This window comes from Leucoraja erinacea, chromosome 26 (genome assembly GCF_028641065.1).
Source record: "Leucoraja erinacea ecotype New England chromosome 26, Leri_hhj_1, whole genome shotgun sequence".
In the NCBI taxonomy this organism is placed as follows: domain Eukaryota; kingdom Metazoa; phylum Chordata; class Chondrichthyes; order Rajiformes; family Rajidae; genus Leucoraja; species Leucoraja erinaceus.
The window spans coordinates 15189742-15211350 of record NC_073402.1 but is presented as its reverse complement, the minus strand read 5'-3'; the positions used below and the strand labels follow the sequence as shown (position 1 = coordinate 15211350).

Sequence of the window (21609 nt, the reverse complement as noted above, 5' to 3'; positions counted from 1 at the left end):
GTAAGAATTTCATTGTCCTGTCCGGGACATTTGACAATAAAACACTCTTGACTTGACTCTTGACTCGCATTCCATCAACTACCTCCCAGATTCAATCACTCACCAACGCTGTTAAGGTATGACCCTGTTAATTTGAATAGTAATTTAAGACCTAGGGATCACTAATCCAGTAAATTTAAGAACTGCATCTACACAGATGCCTCCATGTCTCCAACAGCTGCTTAGTGCTGTTTGATCACTTCTTCTCCACTTTAATTCTTCTCTAGTTGCAATCACCAGAGCCTTCCTTCACTCCTTGTTTCATTGTTCTTTGATTAATAAGACTTGTCTGAACACTCCCAATCTAAAAACAAATTAAAATCGGTACAGGAGAAAGCAAGCGGACTTCAAATGCTATGAAGGTTTTTTTTTTCAATTCATTACACCAGCTGAAACATTTTCTTCATAGAATGGCTTCAAAAAAAATCTTAATATATAGTATCTTAATACCATAAAATAATAATATTGCTTCAAATAAAGAGATACTGGATAGCGAATATCTCCAACTATATTGGAAGGTGATTTCCCAGGTGGACTATGGAATGACGGTGCTCAGAAAATCAAAAAGTCCACAAACACCTCCCTCCCCCCTCCACTCAATTTCACCCATCCACCTTTGTCCTTCTTCTTCCACTAAATGTCAGTTAACTAGTTCCACAGTTCACAACGATGTAACCCCCTTGGGATCACACTGACCATGGCCAACTGGCAGCCTATCGGGGAACCTCCCTGTCTGAGGTCATCTGTTGCCGCTCCTGGTCTTTTCTTGCTTTCAGCTTATTTGAAGAATAATAACGTTAGAGGAGGTGACTGATAGAGTGAGGGGAAAGACGGTGAGAACAAGAATGGGAATTGTAAGATCAGGATGTTGTCCAAGCTGGAGCTGGTGTAGGTCAACAGGCATGGTGAGTAATGGTCAACCGTGAAACTTGAAACACAAGAGCATGATCTGCTGACCTCTGGTGACTTCTAACTGGGGGGATAGTGAAGAAAACCCACCTGCAGCGAGTTCGTTGTTTCGACTTTTTTTGTATTTTTTGGTATGTTGAAAAGTATGTTTCAGTGTTTCTCTGTTTGTCTTGTATGGGGGGGGGGGAGGTGGGGGGAATAGGGGGAAACCGTTTTCAGGCACCTACCTCGACGGAGATGCAACTTTCTTCCTCGTCACTTCTTCGTCCTCCTCCTCGCGGCCTTACAGCTGGTTTGGTGCGGCCTTTCCCGGAGTCGGGGCCCAGAGCTTCAGGGGAGGCGCAGCGGGGACTTTAACATCGCGTACCCATTGCCGGGGGTCGCCGGAGAAGTGCTCCGACCGCTGGCCTTAGGCCTACAACATCTTGGAGCCTCGGTCTGTGGAGTTTCTGGCGGCAGGCATGGAGCAGACTTTCCATCATGGAGTGGGCGTTCCCTCGCCGGGGGTCGACGGAGAAGAGCTCTGACTGCTGGCCTGCGACCTACAACATCTGGAAACTGCTGGCTCCCGTAAGGAGGTGAACCATCCCGACCAGATGGCTTGAACATCGGGCTGTCCGTAGAGCGACTACGGAGGGTCAGGGCCCCGACCACGGGTGAACAAGGGAGGAGGAGGAGGACTGTCTGAGCTGTATTGTCTTCCACCACTGTGGTGGATGGCTGTGTTGAATTATGTTGTATATTGTGTCCTTTTTCAATTGTAACGCTGCATGGTAAATTACATTTCACTGCACCTGATGGTGCATGTGACAAATACATTTGAACTTGAACTTGAGAATGTCATCCGTACATGGAGTTACTGCAACTGTTATAGAGTGAACAACGAAATGAGGACAACGGTGGAGCTAGCTAGTAGAGGTATTAAAGCAACCGCCATTTAATCAATAGTGTCAAATTCTGAATTGCTTCCATCACAATGAGGAACCAGGGGAATCCGCTGTGGTGGATGTTTATGTTAACATTTATGTGTCTTGTTGCTTTTTTTTAGTATGGCTGTATGGTCATTCGAATCTCACTGTACTTGGTACACATTACAATAAACTGACCTTGAATCGGAGATAGTCAATGCTGAAGTTAAAACTCTACACAAATTCACTAGAGCTCTGGAGTGGTCTTGGCCATTGAGCACACAGAGCAGAGAATAGGGCATCCAAGGATAAAACTCTGGAATCATTCAATCAGAATAGAATAGTTTAGAATAGTTTCTTTATTGTCATTGTAACATGGGCCATGTACAACGAAATTTAAAATGTCAGCCAGTCAGTGCAGCATTCAAACATTTCTAAAGCTAATGAAACATCCACGGTAAAATAATAAAGATAAGCAAATAAATAAAAATCACAGACAAAGCACGCATACACACCCAACCCTCCATCCTTCTGTCGATTTCACCGTTACCACAGTCCCTTAGTCTGTATCGCCCCTGCGTTCCTTGGCGGCCACATTTAGTGCTTTTATAGCAGTGGGGTAAAAACTGTTTTTTAGTCTATTTGTCCTTGTCCTTGTAGATCTGTACCGTCTGCCTGACGGCAACAGTTCAAACAGGGAGTGTCCATGTCCTTTATTATATTCTGGGTTTTTTTTTTTGGTGCAGCGGGAACTGTGAGGTCCTCCAAGGAAGGAGAGGGCAGCCGACAATCCTCTGGGCGTTGTCAATGGTCTGGAATGCTGTGCAGCTGGTGTACCAAGCATACACAGTAAATGCTCTCAATGGAGCACGATAAAATTCAGCAGCCTCTGAGTGATGTTGTTCTTCCTGAGCACCCTCAGGAAGTGCAGTCTCTGCTGGACCTTTTTTAGCAGCGCAGTGGTGTTCACGCTCCACGTCAGGTCCTCCTCAATGTGGATTCCCAGGAAGCGGAAATCCGCCACCCTCTCTACACAGTCCCCTCTGATGGTCAATGGTACCATGTCCGTTTTGTTTTTCCTGAAGTCTATTATTACCTCCTTCGTCTTTGAGGTGTTGAGGAGCAGGTTATTTTCTTCGCACCACACTGTCAGCTGCTCCACCTCATCCCGGTAGGCGTACTCGTCCCCCGCGGAGATGAGTCCCACCAGTAGTTGGAATGGTAGGTCACAGGAGGCAAATGGGTTAAACTTTCAGAATCACCCATGCTTGATTGATAAAATTATCCACTCATAACCAATTCATTACTTCCTGGAAACACTGCCAAATGGGGATCCAGTATTTTTTTTCAAGTCTAGTATTGACCAAATTAAATCGGTAACTGATTACTCATAAATTGGACATGGGCGCTTCACAAAGCTATAAAGAAAATGGGGCAGTAAGGTAAGGAACCTTGAGATGGGTAACTAAAGGTTGATAGCCCTAAAATAAATTAATGTGGAGGAGAAGATAGGAAGCAGGTTCCATAAGGTATCATCGAGACAACAAATTGATAGCAGCCAGTTGTGGGATGAATGTCAGGGATGAGGAAATGTGCAAAAAGATAGAATCAATGTGTTGATGAACGTTTGCAGCTTGGAAGAATTTCCAGAAGCAAGGAGGTTGTGGAGAAAATTGGATCACTGGATCCTGTGGTGATAGGAGAGATAGTGAAATGTAGATAGGTTACAGACCATTGTTTTGGATGCACTGAAGTTTATTGCAGGTAGAGTCTATGGAGATAGTCAAGATCGCACTGAAATAAAGAATTCAAGAGGGGCAAAGTAGGGCTGTGCTTCAGAAGGTAGAAAAAGGCAGACACAAACACAGCTGACGATACAAAAGTGGAAATCAGATTATTGAGATTGAGGATAGGATGAGAATCCAATGGTGTATCTGGGGGCACCTTGGAACAATGTCAATGGAGAAAGAAAGACAGAACTGCAAGCAACAGTAAGGGCTAAGGACTACGGCTTCAATGCTCCTAATATTTGATTGAAGAAGGGTGCACTACGAGCAAGTGTGGAGGAGTAATTGAAGACGAGAAAAAAATGGAGAGGAAGGGCTGGGGGTCAATAGTTCATCTATCATTGTTCTTTCGGTGTCTTCAGATGATTTTGTCAAGGCGAAGGAGAGCATTGTAGAAAGGTAGTTGCAAATGCTCCATGGAATAGAGAATCACAAGGAGCATCACAAGGTGCACCATAATTACAGCCACAGCCTGCTTCTTGAGTGTCATGAGAAAGAAGGTGGAAACCAAAGACTTTTTGCCTTTCATCACAGTGAGGAGGTGCCTGGAGATTCACTGTGATGGATGTTTGTGTTAAATTGTGTTCATTGTGTGTTTTGTTGCTTTTTTTCCTGTCATGACTGCATGACATGAAATCTCGAATGACAATAAAGGAAATTCAAATTCAATTCAAATTGGAAGGATTCATGCAGGAAATTTGAGGAGAGATTGAAATACATTGCAGAGGCAACAACAAGACATTTGAGAAGAAAGAATCTGAATTGATTATGGTTAATTATTTAAGGTATTACAGCCAACACAAAGGTTGCAGCTAACCGCAATGGTATATCTAGGACAATTTTTGTACTACAGCTGAAATCTATGCTCTCATTTGCTATTTTACTTCATCTTTTGGGAATGACTGAGGCTATAAGAAAGTTAGAAGGACATGCTTCATTCTCTAATTTTATCAAAATCAAAATTTGCTTTCCCGATTCATAAATGGTGTCTGGAAAATGTAAAAGAAAATGAGTGAACTTACATTTTTATTTTTTAAATCATTCATTCATGGGACATGAAAATCATGTCAAAGCCAACATATATTGCTCCAATCTTAAGTCAAGTCACATTTATTGTCATATGCATAATTATGGCACGGTGTAGATCACGGGCACAAAGGCTCAGATAAAACACAAGATATAGATTACATGTAAATTCCACCAGACAGTGAAACTAAAAAGACTGTGGAAACAAACAAGGCATTAGTGCAGAAATATGCAATTAGAAAACAAATCTATGGGAGTGCAAGAGGTGATCTGCAGTGTTCTGCTGCCAAGTTAGGATTAGAGTGTGCAGATTGATTCAATAACCTGATAGTTGTGGGAAAGTAGCTGGGAAGATGATGTAAGCTTGTGCTTTGAAGGTCAGTGGTGTGAGAGAAAGTCTGCAAATATCTGGAGTTTGAATCATAATTTAGTGACCATCACACAAGTCCAGATTCCTTTGCCTGCACCCTGTATCAGTACAGATTTATTTTCTGAAGAAAGACACAAAAAGCTGGAGTAACTCAGCAAGTCAGACAGCATCTCTGGAGAAAAGGAATAGGTGACGTTTCGGGTCGAGACCCTTCTTCTCAACCCAAAACATCACCTATTCCTTTTCTCCAGTCTGACCCACTGAGTTATCTCTCCAGAGATGCTGCCTGTCCTGCTGAGTTACTCCAGCATTTTGTGGCTATCTTCGGTTTAAATCAGCATCAGCAGTTCCTTCCTACTGATTTGTTTTGTGCTTGTTTCATCAAGGCTTTTATTGTTAAACTGTTTGAATAGAATAGAGACAATATTTAAGAAGTCACCCCTCAAAACATCAACTCAAAATACAATGACGTTAATATATTTTGGTGATTAATTAAGTTAAATTCCGTTCTATCGCATTTTAAAATTTATGCAATTCTGCTTATTTTTTTCTATGTAAAATGAAACCAAAGGCTTTGCTTTCTGTCTTGGTTGATGATCAAACTCAATAGGACGTAGGTATATTCAATTTCAAAGACGTGTTAATGGCAAAATCAAAGTACCTATTGCAATGCATGAAATGAAGATTAGCAAAAAGAGTTTAGATAGTTTCTGTATTGTCAGGAGTATCAAGTAATTGAATGACTGATGAATGATGAAATATTGTTGATAGCAGATGGGATTGAAGGAAAGTAAGTGAATGGAGGAATATTTTCACCCATAGAAAATGTATTTGAATATGTTGTTTTGGTATCATTAGGGTATCATTAGGGCGGCACGGTGGTACAGCGGTAGAGTTGCTGCCTTACAGCGCTTGCTTGGCCGGGGACCCGGGTTCGAACCCGAATACGAGTGCTGCCGTACGGCGTTTGTACATTCTCTCCGTGACCGTGTGGGTTTTCTACAAGATCTTCAATTTCCTCCCACACTCCAAAGACGTACTGGCTTGTAGGTTAATTGACTTGGTATAAATGTAAATTGTCCCTAGTGTGTGTAGGATAGTGTTAATGTGCAGGGATCACTGGTTGGTGCAGACTCGGTGAGCCGAAAGGCCCGTTTCCATGCTGCATCTCTCAACTAAACTAAACTAAATTATAGTTGCATTAGTTAACGGTCCTAAAAAGGGCTACAGCTTGAGATCGGCAGTTTAATTAAATTACTTGATACTCCTGACAATACGGAAACTAAAATATCCAATGGCACACCAAATACCTGCTCCATCATCTGCTTTATGGTGATAGACATGAAGTTATGGCCATGATTTTTTACGCAGTGAATTCTCCCTCTCTACTTGCTGCAAAAGAAAAGACTGCTTCCAAAGGCCATACGCAACACAAGTACCTAGCAGAGTGAGTGCCCCTGGTGAAATCACTACCCCAGGTATTGCAACCATTCATTCAACTCCCAGGTTCAACAGGCATCATGCATTCTGGAGATGATTTGGTTGTAGAACAGTTGAGCAACTGGTGTTATTAATCCAGAACACTGTAGAAGGAATAAGAAAAGAGAGGGAACAAAATTAGAAATTCAGAACAAATTTATTTTTATTTACTTTTTAAAATTGTATTTATTGTTTAGCACAGATATTCCTGATCTGCCCTGGGTTGAAATATTGCAAAAACGAATAAACTCACAATATAGTTATTTCAATACATCTACAGCTCTGAACCGATACGTTTGTTTTAATATCATCATTTGGGAATGAATCATTAAACGTTAACCTCTTGTACTCCTCCAAAGTTGAGCGTGTGTGCCTTGATTACATCAACCTTTTCAATTAATGTTTTTCTATAGTTTTCAATTACTTACAAGACAATGGATGACATTGGCAGGAGAGAAGGAATCCCTGATCTGTGGTTGCTCATATTGACAAGATCTACAAGTATGGACTAGACTCCAGATCTGTACCAAATCCCAGCCAGCACAGTAAGAGATTACGAGATTAATTGAGGAAACAATTAAACCATATTCTCAAAGCCTTCTTGAAGTGAAGTAGAATGGAGATGAGGCGGAATTTATTTAGCTAGAGGATGGTGCATCTGTGGAATTCATTGCCACAGATGGCTTTGAGGTGGTCATTGGGTATTTTTAAAGTGGAGATTGATCATTTTTTTGATTAGGGCAAGGCAGAAGAATGGGGTTGACGGGGAAAGATAGATCAGACATGATCAAATGACGGGGCAGACTTGATGAGTTGAATGGCCTAATTCTGCTCCCATGTCTTATAATCTTATGAACATTTCCATTGACTCATGGAGATTGCCAGCCATGACCACTCAGAGTGGAGAAGGAGCTTTTGCGGTGGCACTGAGAACCATTTGTTGCAAGGGTGCGAGGTTCAGCATAAAATAGCAGAAAGAATGCAGCACCTCCCAAACTACCCTCCATCTAGCACATCCTACACCTCTGTGGTTTGCAGCTCCCACAATGGCCTCACCAGTCACCTCAGAATCGATAGACCTAGAGTAGAAACAACCCAACATTAGTCGTGGGGGACAGCGTGAGAAGATGTGAGCTCTTTGCCACATGTGCAAGGTTCCTTCAACACATCTAGGGTGCAGGAAATCCCCAGAATAACTCACTTTGATGTTCTGTCCACTCGGAGAATATCAACCATCTTTGGACAAGGTTCATTGCAAGTGCCTTGTCAGACCATCTTTAATGGCACCAAAAGCTGGAGTAACTCAGCGGGACCCGCAGCATCTCTGGAGAGGAAGAATGGGTGAGACCCTTCTTCAGACAGTCAATACGTCACCCATTCCTTCTCTCCCGAGATGCTGCCTGTTCCGCTGAGTTACTCCAGCTTTTTGCGTGTATCTTTCCATAAAATGATACACCTCTATAAGATGCAGTCTTTTCTCAGGGTATGGGGAATGAAGAACTGTAGGGAATCGGCTACAGATGAGATGAGAAAGATTTAAAAGGGATCTCGGGGGCAACTTTTTCACCTGCTACAAGGTGGCGTGTATATGGAATGAGCTGCCAGAGGAAGTGGTAGAGACAGGCCAAATTACAACTTATAAAAGGCTCATGGGCAGGTACATGTATGGGAAAGATTTGTATGGATTTGAACTAGGCTCAGGCAAGTGGGACCAGTTTGGTCAGACAAATTCTGCCAACAGGGTCCATTACCATGCTCTACAACTTTATGCGATGAAGTCTCAAAATTATCAAATAATTGGGTAGCGGGAGCTTCTGTGAGAATCCACTGCTGTTTAGCAACTTTGTCCCACCACTGACGTCCACTCCATATGATGCTAATAATACAGAATAGCGAAAATGCTGAACACACTGGTGCATTGCCTTTCAGCTTCTGAACTTGAAACAGCTTCATAGACACGCACAGGAATTTCCCAAAGTAATAAAATAAATTTCCATCTTCACCGGGGGAAGTTGGAAACATCCACCTGTGCCCTTCAAATTTACAGATGCTTGAGCAGCTTTAACGCTGCCTTCCTGCAGGGCTGTGGCAATGTTCCCTGGTCATCACCTCCCCCATTCTAACCTGCACTCTGTCCCCTTAATGAGATTAATTGATGGCCATTCAAGTTAGGTGGTTGATATAAATTGAAATGTTCAGCAATCTGAAATTAATTAGTGATTGAACAATGAGGCATTAATGTTAGGTGCTATTTGTTCTCGTCAATCAAAGTGAACAATTCCGCTTGTGCAGGAAAGAACTGCTGGTGTATACCGAAGATAGACAACAATTCTGGAGTAACTCAGGTCAGGCAGCATCTCTGGAGAAAAAGGAATAGGTGACGTTTTCAGTCGGGACCCTTCTTCAGACCATTCTGCTTGCTTGTAAGGAGCTGATGATTCCCATTGTCCCACTAGAGTGATAAGAGCAGAGTACTTGCTCATGTATTTTCTTGCTTATTGCTGAGCATTTCTACAGAAAACATTGTCTGGTGCACTTCCCTCTAGTGCAAAGGTGAGAGCAATGGTGTGGGCCAATAAACCTCCTGGATTTAGCCACAAGGTGGCGTGCACACTGGTCTGTTCAGGTTATCAGATTTACTCCAGGTGTGGAGAAACATGGATGAATTAATGCTTTATTGTCACATGTGACAAGTCACAGTGAAATTCTTTGCTTGCATGCCCAAGGTATGTAAAGGTCCGCATATAGGGCGCTTTGTAAAGTTACCTGTGCCAGGTCCCCCTTTGTTCGCCCCCTACCCCTCCGCCCCCCCCCCCCCCCCCTCCCATGCCGGGTCCTCCATTGTTCATTGTACTACCCCCCCCCTAACCCCCCTCACGGTGCCCCCCCCCACGAGGCAGTCAGGCTAGTGACCCTGAGAAGAACTTTGCCACAAATAGTACAGCATGGAAGCAGACCCTTCGGTCCAACTCATCCATGCTGACCGAGATACCCAATTAAGCTAGTTCCATTTGCCCGTGTTTGCTGATATCCCTTTAATCCTTTCCTATCCATGTACTTGTCCAAATGTTTTTATTATATTGACTTCCAAAATTACCTGGCAGCTCATGTTTCCCCCCCACCTTTGAGTCAAATCTCGCCCCCCCCCTCACCTTAAACATATGTTTCCTTGTGTTTGATTCCCTTACTCTAGGAAAAAGACTGTGTGCATTCACCCAATCTATTCCCCTCATGATTTTATGGACCTTTTCCAAAAAAGAAGTTTCTCAACTTAAAAATAGTGTACTAAAAAAACAATATATTATGTACCAGAATTCTATCAACATGCATCAAGTAGGTCACACACTAAACCCATTTTATTTTCCTCACATTTCCATCAACTCATTGGAAATTCTACAACTTTGTTACACATTAGGGTTGATTTAATTGGCCAATTAACCTACCACCAGGGATAGGGGAAGAAACTGGAGTATTGAGAGAAACCCCATCCAGTCACAAGGAGAATATGCAAACTCTACCACAGACAGCACCCAAGGATAAGTTTGAAGTTGGATCACTGGAACTCGATAACCATCTCCACTGTTCCACTCCAAAATCTTCTCCGAGATTTACAGCATGTTTTAATGTCAATGTTCTAACATAGCACGATAATATAACGTGTTTGGTCTCAACGTTTGGAGAATGGGGAGGGTCTCTTCTCTACTGTCCTTATGCAGGTGGGAGGATGTGGTAAAGTGGAAGTAACCAGTGTGTGGCTTCATCCAGCACGGGAAGGCACCTTTAGCCTTGCAATCTCATAGAGCATGGCAGAAGGAGAATCTGAATCTGAGAGCAAAGATATACCAAGGCAATCAGAGATCATGATTTACTTCATTAACTACTTTGCTAATCTCTCCCACCGTCTTCACACATTTCCATCATCAGACCTCCCTGGCCTTGTACCTCCTTTAAGATTGTGCACTTAGCATATATCCACACTTTCTACTGAAAAGTATTTCCACACAGATTTGTACATTCAACAAGCATCAGTATTGAGTTCTCTCATTATATTAGCTTCTCGGCATCCTGTCAAAACCCGTCTTCGCCATCCACAACAGTTCCAGGTATTGTACGTCTGCCGATTTCACTGTTCCATCTATTATCCCTGTCATTAAAACTATCAAAGCAGCAATCATCCTGGGACTGAATCTTGAGAACGGGATGAATGTCTCTTTTCACCTTAAAGCCAGCATTTGCTAACATCCGTGTAATTTAGTATCCACATCATCACCATTTCTGTGATTTTGAGTTTCAATTTTAATATGTGGTATTTTATTCAATACATTTGAAAGTCCATACACACTGTATCAATTACGTTGGCACGTCCATTTTCTTTGTTGCCTCATTAAAAAATGTAATTACATTTATCAAAAGTGCTTACCCATTAAATACTTGCTGGTTCTCATTTACTGGTTCATTATTTTCTGCCAAACATCTCCCTGTTTATTATTTCCATAAGCAATTCCCCTAAATATTGTATGTGTGTGTTTGAAAGACCTGCAGATGCTGGTTTAAATTGAAGAAAGACACAAAATGCTGGAGTAACTCAGCGGGACAGGCAGCATCGCTGGAGAAAAGGAATGGGTGACTTTTCAAGTCTAGACCTTTCTTCAGACGGAAACGTCACCAATTCTTTCTCTCCAGAGAAGATGCCTGTCCCACTGAGTTACTCCAGCATTTTGTGTCTATCCCCTAAATATTCAACTGATTGCCCTATAACTGAATAACTTCACTTGGTCAAAATCTAGTATTTGTATGCGTCTTGTTATTATATATAGTAACTTCACACTAAATCAATCCGTGGCAACACAGTGACTTGTCTGAACTTTAAGGCATATCTTTGCTACGTGATCCCAGCACATACATCAAATACCTACAAGTTCTCATAGTTATGAAGTAACAATTGTAACCTCATGCTGCACTGTGCCACAGTTCCGATTGAGCATGTCCATGCATTAAGTTGTGGGTCATGTTAGTTTAGTGCAGCAACTAACAATGGCAAAGTGATCAAAATTTAAAAGATGCTTACTGACATCTGATAGCCGCCCACCATTATGAACGGATTCTATGTGTGGAGGACTGCATCCCTACAAAAACCTTCCGAGTGTTTCCCAATCAGAAACCTTGGATGAACTTTGAGATCCGCACTCTCCTGAAGTCCAGACACAGGGCATTCACCTCCAATGATACAGTGGCCTACATGAAGACCAGATACGACCTTGGTAAGGCCATCAAAAAGGCCAAAAGGGACTTCTGCTCCAAACTGGAGGATGAGACAGATGTTCGGCAGCTGTGGCAGGGCCTGAATGCAATCACCTCCTACAAGGCGAAACCAGGAGGCAGCTCGAATGTTGGTGTAACATCACTCCCTGATGAGCTCAATGCATTTTACGCACGCTTTGACAGGGAGAATACTGATGTGCCTTCCCAATCCCCCATTCGCTGTGATGGCATTTCAGTCTCAGTCACAGAGGCCGATGTCAGGAAATCCTTCAGAGGGGTGAACCCCCGAAAAGTATCTGGTCCTGATGGTATACCTGGTTGTGTTCTAAAAACCTGTGCGGACCAACTGGCGGGAGTTTTTATGGACATTTTCATCCTCTCACTTCTGGGGTCTGAGGTCCCCACCTGCTTTAAAAGGGCATCAATCATACCGGTGCCCAAGAAGAGTAAGGTGACGTGCCTCAATGACTATCGACCAGTGGCACTAACACCGGTGGTGATGAAGTGCTGTGAGAGGTTGATCATGGAGCAAATCAACTCCTACCTCGACAAAAACCTGGACCCACTGCAGTTTGCTTACCGCCACAACAGATCAACAGTGGATGCGATCTCGCTGGCCCTCCACTCCGCACTGGACCACTTGGACAACAAAAACTCATATGTCAGGCTGTTATTCATTGATTACAGCTCAGCATTTAACCCAAATCATCCCCTCCAAACTGGTTACCAAACTCGCAGAACGGGGTCTCTGCGCATCCCTCTGCAACTGGATCCTTGACTTCCTCATCCACAGACCACAGTCTGTTCGTATTGGTGGAAATGTGTCAGCCTCGATAACAATCAGCACGGGAGCACCTCAAGGCTGCGTGCTCAGCCCCCTGCTGTACTCACTCTATACCCATGACTGCGAAGCGAACCACAGTGCGAACTCCATCATCAAGTTCGCTGACGACACCACTATTGTGGGGCATATCACTGATGGGGACGAGTCAGAATATAGAAGAGAGATCGAGCAACTGTCCATATGGTGCCAGCGCAATAACCTGGCCCTCAACACCAGCAAAACTAAGGAACTGATTGTGGACTTTGGAAGGAGTAGGAGGGGTACCCACAGCCCTATTTATATCAACAATATGATGGTTGAAAGGGTCAAGAACTTCAAATTCCTGGGCGTGCACATCTCTGAAGAAGTCTTTCCTGGTCCGAGAACACTAACGCAATTAACAAAAAGGCTCATCAGCGCCTCTACTTCCTGAGAAGATTACGGAGAGTCGGATTGTCAAGGAAGACTCTCTCTAACTTCTACATGTGCACAGTCGAGAGCATACTGACCGGTTGCATCGTTGCTTGGTTCGGCAATTTGAGCGCCCTGGAGAGGAAAAGACTACAAAAAGTAGTAAACATTGCCCAGTCCATCATCGGCTCTGACCTTCCTTCCATCGAGGGGATTTATTGCAGTCGCTGCCTCAAAAATGCTGGCAGTATCATCAAAGACCCACACCATCCTAGCCACACACTCATCTCCCTGCTACCTTCAGGTAGAAGGTACAGGAGCCTGAAGACTGCAACAGCCAGGTTCAGGAATAGCTACTTCCCCACAGCCATCAGGCTATTAAACCTGGCTCGGACAAAACTCTGATTATTAATAACCACTTTCTGTTATTTGCACTTTACCAGTTTATTTATTCATGTGTGTATATATTTATATCATGGTATATGGACACATTTATCTGTTTTGTAGTAAATGCCTACTATTTTCTGTGTGCTTAAGCAAAGCAAGAATTTAATTGTCCTATACAGGGACACATGACAATAAACTCACTTGAACTTTAACTTGAACTTGAACTAATCTAAGTGTAATCACAAGTGGTTTTATTGGTGCTGGTCTCTTTGTGTAAGCTCTAATTTCTCTGAGTTTAAAACCAATTCTGCGGTGCATATAACATAGTTATCTGTGTTTGGACTAGCTTCTGGGTAAACACTGTCTCTCCGCATCGAGATCACAGTCTCTGGTCATTGAGTTCCAGTCTCCGTGTTGCAGAATCCACTTTATCTGCGATTGAGTTTCACTCTCCTTTCATATGAATTCCAATCTCAGTGTACGCAAGGTCCCCGCTCTGTGTGAGTGAGTTATTGGCTCTGTACATTTAATGTCCTGGATTGAGAGCAATGTTAGGACCCTTAGTTCTTCTGTCAAATATTACATAGCCCTCAAATGATGGGGGTTATGTTTAATGGTTTGCTGTGGGGATAGCACTGAGCCAAAGGTGGTGGAGCTTCTGCCTGGCTGCCCCAGAGAGCCAGGTTCAATCCTGACATTCAGTGCTGCCGCTGTGGAGTTTTCACTTTCTCCCTTCGGTGAAGTCGTTTTCCTGCAAGTGCTGCTGGCTTCTCCCATGTGCTAAAGGCCACAAGTCGGTAGGTTCATTGGTCACTATAAATCACACAAATGTGCAGGTGAGTACTATACTCTGTGGGGAATATAAAATGAGATTGGACTAGCTAAATGTTTCATGTTCGCTGTGGACTCAGTGACGACATTTCATCAACCACTGCTATACACGTGGAGGAAAAATATGCGTGGGTCAAAGACCCACACCATCCTGGCCACACACTCATATCCCTGCTACCTTCAGGTAGAAGGTACAGGAGCCTGAAGACTGCAACAACCAGGTTCAGGAATAGCTACTTCCCCACAGCCACCAGGTTATTAAACCTGGCTCGGACAAAACTCTGATTATTAATAACCACTTTCTGTTATTTGCACTTTACCAGTTTATTTATTCATGTGTGTATATATTTATATCATGGTATATGGACACATTTATCTGTTTTGTAGTAAATGCCTACTATTTTCTGTGTGCTTAAGCAAAGCAAGAATTTCATTGTCCTATACAAGGACACATGACAATAAACTCTTGAACTTGAACTTGAATATAAAACCTTCCAACAACTAATGTTCCTGTTCACAAAATTTGGCTCAATGTCAAATTGGGTCCCATTTGATTCTATGTATGCACCTTGTGGCAAGATCCTACCGTGTTGCTGAGGTGGGTTAAACCATGCAACTAACAGCCACCGGATGCATGCAGATTGAGCAATTCCCTAGTGCATTTACTTTGATGCCAGCCCTGCTCTGTGCGCCCGTTGACATCCTCTTACACAGGTGTGTGGAGGCAGCAGCAGTGTGGATTCCTCACAAGGCCATGTAGAGGGATCAACAATTAGGGCGGCACTGTGGCGCAACAGTTGAGTTGCTGCCTTACTGTGCCAGAGACCCGGGTATCATCCTGACTACAGAGGTTGTACATTCTCCCTGTCACTGTGCAGGTGCTCCAGTTTCCTTTCGCAGTCCAAAGATGTACAGGTTTGTTGGTTGATTGGTTTCTGTCATCCACCTCCAACGGGATCCCACCACTGGCCACATCTTCCCATCTCCTCCCCTCTCGGCTTTCCGCAGAGACCGCACTCTCCGTAACTCCCTGGTCAATTCGTCCCTTCCCACCCAAACCACCCCCTCCCCTAGTGCTTTACCTTGCAACCGCAGGAAATGGTACACTTGTCGCTTTACCTCCCCCCTTGACTCCATCCAAGGACCCAAGCAGTCTTTCCAGGTGAGGCAGAGGTTCACCTGCAACCTCCTCCAACCTCATCTATTGCATCCGCTGCTCTAGGTGTCAGCTGCTCAAAATCGGTGAGACCAAACGCAGGCTTGGCGATTGCTTTGCCCAACACCTTCGCTCTGTTCACAATAACCAACCTGATCTCCCGGTTGCTCAGCACTTAACTCCCCCTCCCATTCCGAATCTGACCTTTCTGTCCTGGGCCTCCTCCATGGCCAGAATGAGTCCCACCATAAATTGGAGGAGAAGCACCTCATATTTTGCTTGGGTAGTTTACACCCCAGCAGTATGAACATTGACTTCTCCAATTTCAGGTAGCCCTTGCTTTCTCCCTCTTTCCCCTCCCCTTTCCAGCTCTCCCACAGCCCACTGTCTCCGCCTCTTCTTTTCTTCTTCCCGCCCCCACCATCCCCACATCAGTCTGAAGAAGGGTCTCGACCCAAAACGTCACCTTATCCTTCGCTCCATAGATGCTGCCTCATCCGCTGAGTTTCTCCAGCATTTTTATCTACCTTCTGTTCTTGGATTAGGTGGGATGTGCTTTCAAGCTTCTGAATGTTTTGCCTGACGGAAGAGGGAAAGAGAGAATGACTGGGATATGAGTGGTCCATGATTATGCTGGCTGCTTTGTGAAAGAGTGTGAAGAGTACTCCGAGCCAAGGGGGCTGGGGGGAGGGAGGCTGGTTGGTGTCATGGACTAGGTGGCTTTCACAACCCTCTGTAATTTCTTGCGATCTTGGGCAGAGAAGTTTCCATACCAAATTGTGATGAATATGTATAGGAAGGATGCTTTCCATGGTGCATCTGTGGAAATTGGTAAGAGTCTTTGGTATCATCTGCAAACTTGTAAATGAGTTAGAGCAGAATTTGACCACAAAGTCATGAGTGTACAGGGTGTGTAAGGGGCGGAGTGTGCAACCTTGCAGGGCACTGTTGTTGAGGAGGAGAATACGTAGGAGGTATTGAGGACGGGGTGGTGTCACCCATCCTTACTAATTGCAGTCTGTGGGTCAGGATGTAGAGGATCCAGTGGGGGGGGGGGGGTCCTGAGTCCTAGCTTCAGGGGTACGGATACGAGTTTGGTTGGAGTTATGGTGTTGAAGGCAGACCTATTGTAAATAATAGGAGTCTTCCACAGGTGTCGTCTAGATGTTCCAGAGATGAAGTAGAGCAAGGGAGATGGCACCTGGACCTGGGTGACAGTAGATGAATTACAATTGATCAAGGTGGAATGAGATGCTGGTGTTGATGTGCGCTATGACCAGCCTCTCAAGACATTTCCAGATGATAGATGTCAGAGCTACTGGGTGATGGTCATTGAGGCACATTACCTTGTGTTTCTTTAGCACTGAGATGGCAGTGGTGCTTTAGAAGCAGATTGGAACAACAAGAGGTGAAAAATGTCCGCGAATACCCCTGCCGGTTGGTCCGCGGGTCCTGAGAACTTGTCCGGGGACTCCATCGGGGTAGTTGCTATCCACGTGTTCACTCTCAGGAAGGCTGATCTGACATCTGCAATGGTGACAGTGAGTACTGGTGTACCCCAGGCTGTTGGGGCAGGTGTCATCATTCCACGTTCAAAACCCGCAATTAGTTCATCGGGACAGCATGCTTTGTTGCCAGCGATTCTGCAGTGCTTCACTTTGTAGCCTGTTAGAGCATGTAACTTGGTTTGGTGCATTGCAGATTGCAATAGCCCACTGGGAGATGATTTTTACACTGGTATCTGTCAACCACCTTCTTCCTCAACTTACGGTAGATGTTACACACTCTTTACAGTGTGTTCTTTAAAGGAGAGGGATGTGGCTACATCACATGTGCTTCAAATGTTGTGCCTCCTCTGGCTTAATTGACTAAATCCTGAACCTCCTGCATTATCAGCACTAAGGGAATACCGTGACATACCCCAGTGGTTTGCAAAGGAGACTTTCCACCGGCTTCTCTTGAGGCATATGGGGATTAATATAATAAAAATATTGGTGTTACTATCAACATCCATGGCTTACGAAGGGATAAACATGTCTTCATTTTCTGCTATGGCTGTTATTTTGCACACTATGATTTCATTGTCAAATTCTGTAAAGCCAAGGGGCCAAGGTTAATTTGAGAATCCTGTCTAATGTTGCACCAATTATGCCGCTGACTTATTGAAACATAATCCACCCATCCTGAGGAGTTTCTTGCGTACAGCTCAGAGTGCTAGAACTAAATGTGGAAATGTGGAAATGGACAAATTGGAACTGATCTTTAATGCATTGCCAACTGTACCAGGTTGGCCCAATCTGCATTTGGCTGTATCTTAAAATTCAGCCTACTGCTTCTAAAGTCTAGAATAATCATTTTGATTTGGCAATGTTTTCTTATCAATTTCCCTCAAAAGTGCTTCACGGTCAGTACACATAGGATTTGGGGAAATCATTGATGCAACATGAAGCCATCAGTTTTTTTTTGCGTGTGATCTATAACATAAGAACAAATTTCTTCTTGATATTCCATTCTGTCTTTTTCACTCGGGAATGAGGATAACATACTTCGTCTTCAGTTTTGTGGTTTTGACATGTCTGTGGTCTCCACTGACCAGAAGCTTAGTTAGAACAAACCTAATTGATGCCGGAAGTGGATCACTAGGGTGGGATCAGTTGACTCTCCACACATGGAGTAGTAGCTGTCTATCGGGCAGGGAAATGGTAGTTGGTGATGTGGAGTACATGCAGTTCTGCGTGAGTTGATGCATAGACTCGATGTTCCCAATTCCATTCCCAAATGGTTGTGGGCCAGCAATTCCCACAACTTTCCAAAGAGGCTTTGAGCATTTCACTTGGTTTGTTTCCCTGGTCCCCCTAGTAATCTCTCCCCATGGCAGAATTAGGAATATGGAGTGTGATTGAAGAGTCTGGTGTAGGGCCTACAAATGGCATGGGCTGCACAGTGCTACTTCCTGAGTGTAACTGGGGCCTCAATGCTGAGGGCATTGGCTTGTGAGAGAACAGTGACAATACTTATTCTTATTCTTATTCTTCCAGCGAATATGAAGGATTTTGTGGAGAAAGTATTAGTGACACCTTTTCATTTCCTTGAGGAAATTTCTATAGGAAATCCAGGCTAAGGCTGCCTGGCCAACCATGCTTTGCTAATATAAAAATCAGGAAAAGCATCAGTATCATGGATACATAAAGGTATTTAAGCTTCAATTAATATTAATCATAGCGGTTTAACTCTTTTTCAGATTTGTTTGGTGACCTGTCCATTGGGCGTTCCTAAGGGGGTGAAGTATGGTAGTCAGAGCCAACAAGATCCAACATCTTATAGGTAGATATCTTCTATTTATGTACTTTTTTGTCGATAAACAATCCTTTAACTTGTTTTCTGATGATGGATCGCATGTAAACATTATAGACCTATGGAAAGTTATAGAATTATGATACAATTATGTTATGGGGAAAGGTCTCACCTCAGCTTTTCTCTGCAAAGTTCACATAGCCAGTGGCTCCAAACTCCGTAGCACCTCCACCATCCTTGGGTCGCATAATACACCTTCAACCATCAGTACCATTGTAACCCACCACTCACATAATTCTCCCAGCACAAGCCAAACAGTGCAGCAAAATCTTCAATTCACATCAACATTTAAATATCTGTGCACAGCTTTTGTTAAAATAAACACACCTTAAACATTTCAAGTTCAAGTGAGTTTATTGTGCCTTTAGCCTTTCTGTTTCTTATAATGCTTTACGCCTCTGCATGTATTTCTCTCTGTGCCTTGAGTACAATGAACATGCCTAGTACACTGAATATACTCAGTACTCTGACTACAGCCGGCTGGAACAGGTTTCCGTACAGTTACAGAGCTATGTGAGGAAAAAAATACTCCTCGACTCCTTCTTAAATGCGTGATCTCTCTGACTACAAAATTGTGCTATTCTGTTCTCGATGCCCCCACAATGGCACCCTGTCACACGGATACCCTCCATGGGTATTTCTGTCTTGGCAATATATTTTCTCTTGTCAACATAATATTTTGCTGTAAGAACAAGCCTTTCAAGATATAGATAAAGTGAACTGCAGATACCGGTTTGCACAGACCATTGAACAATCTCATCCATTTGTGATTCTATAATATAATATAATATATATTAGTCTGTTGTGCTGCCTGGCAACTCGGGGGTTAAAATAAAACATAGCAGTGCATACCTGTAGTGCTAGACAGTTATTTGTTGTAATTGAAGATAGACACAAAAAGGTGGAGTAACTCAGCGGGACAGGCAGCATCTCTGGCGAGAAGCAATGGGTGATGTTTTGGGTCGAGACCCTTCTTCAGGCTGAAAGTCACTATCTTCGGTTTAAACCAGCATCTGCAGTTCCTTCCTACATTATTCGTTGTAATTATTCATTACTATTGCCCAGTTAGTTGCAATTTATTATGGGAACACAAAGTTGAGCTATTTGTCTTTAATAGCCACACATGACTGAATAAAGAAAGAACACCAGAAATAAAAGCTGAAGGCATTCATTTTATGATGATATTCACAGATGCTTTTTCCCACAGGTTTCGTCCTGCTTTGTATTGCATTATACTGCAATGTTGCGAGTTCTGGAAATGGAGGTAAGCAAAGTAGAAAACACAGTCATGTACAGAGTCTCTTGCCTAGAGTAGGGGAATCGAGGACCAGACACATAGGTTTAAGGTGAAGGGGAAAAGATTCAATAGGAATCAGAGGGGTAACTTTTCCCGCACAAAGGGTGGTGGAGTAAACTGCCAGAGGAGGTAGTTTAGGCAGGCACTATCCCAACCTTCAGGAAACAGTTAGACTGGATAGGACAGGTTTGGAGGGATATGGACCACCTGCTGGCTGTTGGGACAGGTGTAGCTGGGATATGTTGGCGAGTGCAGGCAAGTTGGATGAAGGGCCTGTTTCACACTCTTTGGGCAGTCATGGTGGCACAGCGGTAGAGTTGCAGCCCTACAGCGAATGCAGCGCCAGAGACCTAGGTTCGATCCCGACTACGGGTGCTGTTGTACCTTCTCCCCCATGACCTGCGCGGGTTTTCGTCGAGATCTTCGGTTTCCTCCCACACTCCAAAGACGTGCAGGTTTGTAGATTAATTGGCTTGGTTAATGTAAAAATTGTCCCGAGTGGGATTAAAAATATTACCTGACTTGGCCTCCACAGCCCTCCGTGGCAAGGAATTCCACAGATTAACTGCCCTCTGACTAAAGGAGTTCCTCCTCTACTCCTTTCTAAAAGAGTGCCCTTTAATTCTGAAGTTATGACCTCTGGGCCTAGACACTCCCACTAGTGGAAACATCCTTTCCCTATCCACTTTATCTATACCTTTCATTATTATGTAAGTTTCAATGAGGTCCCCCTCAATCTTCTAAACTCCAGCGGGTAGAGGCCCTGTGCTATCAAGCCCTCACCATATGCTAAACTGCTCTTTCCTGGAATAATTATTGTAAACCTCCTCTGGACCCTCTCCAGAGCCAGCAAGCACATCGTTCCTCAGATATGTTACCCAAATTTGCTCACCTGAGCAGTGCCTTATAGAGTCTCAGAAGAAATTTCTTCTCTGCTTCTTTTCCAAAATGAATCCAAGCTTATCAAATCTTTCACGTGAATGCTATTTCCTTGACCCCCCATGGAACAAATTAAAAGCAAGGAGACTGAGTATTGTAATTATACAGGTAGGTCATCAGATGCAGTGGGAATGATGGTGTGGGGTGCTGCGGAGATATGGAAAAGGTTTTGGGTGGAAGTGCACATCGTGAATGAGATGTCCCACGGCTCTCTGCATGTTAGTTACACAGTCTCCTGTTTTGCACCGATTTTTACATTTCATGGCCATTGTTTTCCCTTTCTAATGTTATTTGAATAGAACATAGTTCCCTGTCCCAGCTGAAACTGAACTGTACATGGAAGGAACCCATCAAAGAGAAGTCAAAGGAAACGCAAAGCAGGAGAGGTGTAAAACAGAATGCCTACATAGGTGCCACACATCTCGCATAAGAACATTAAACCATAAATTATTCCAATAAGACTTTGTAGCAATTCTCTCGGCTCAAAGGAATTAAACTGGTCAGCACAATTTCCAGTTGATATCACTGGTTGCTTCAGTATGGAATGGCATGATCACTAGTTAGGATGACTGAAGTGGAAAAATACATCATTTGTCATCAGTAATCGGTGCCTTGATAAGTAAACAGAGTG

The 21609-nt window shown here is 43.6% G+C and overlaps 1 protein-coding gene across 2 annotated transcripts in view; it reads left to right on the top strand.

Annotated features, from left to right (window-relative positions):
* Positions 1-21609, top strand: part of LOC129709682 (uncharacterized) — a 50171-nt gene that overhangs the window by 15403 nt on the left and 13159 nt on the right. For both annotated transcript variants that reach the window (XM_055656199.1, XM_055656198.1), the window contains 2 exons: positions 18630-18712; positions 19950-20006. In XM_055656199.1, coding sequence (XP_055512174.1) covers positions 18676-18712; positions 19950-20006 — 94 coding nt within the window. In that variant the 5' untranslated portion in view covers positions 18630-18675. The remainder of the gene's footprint in view (positions 1-18629; positions 18713-19949; positions 20007-21609) is intronic.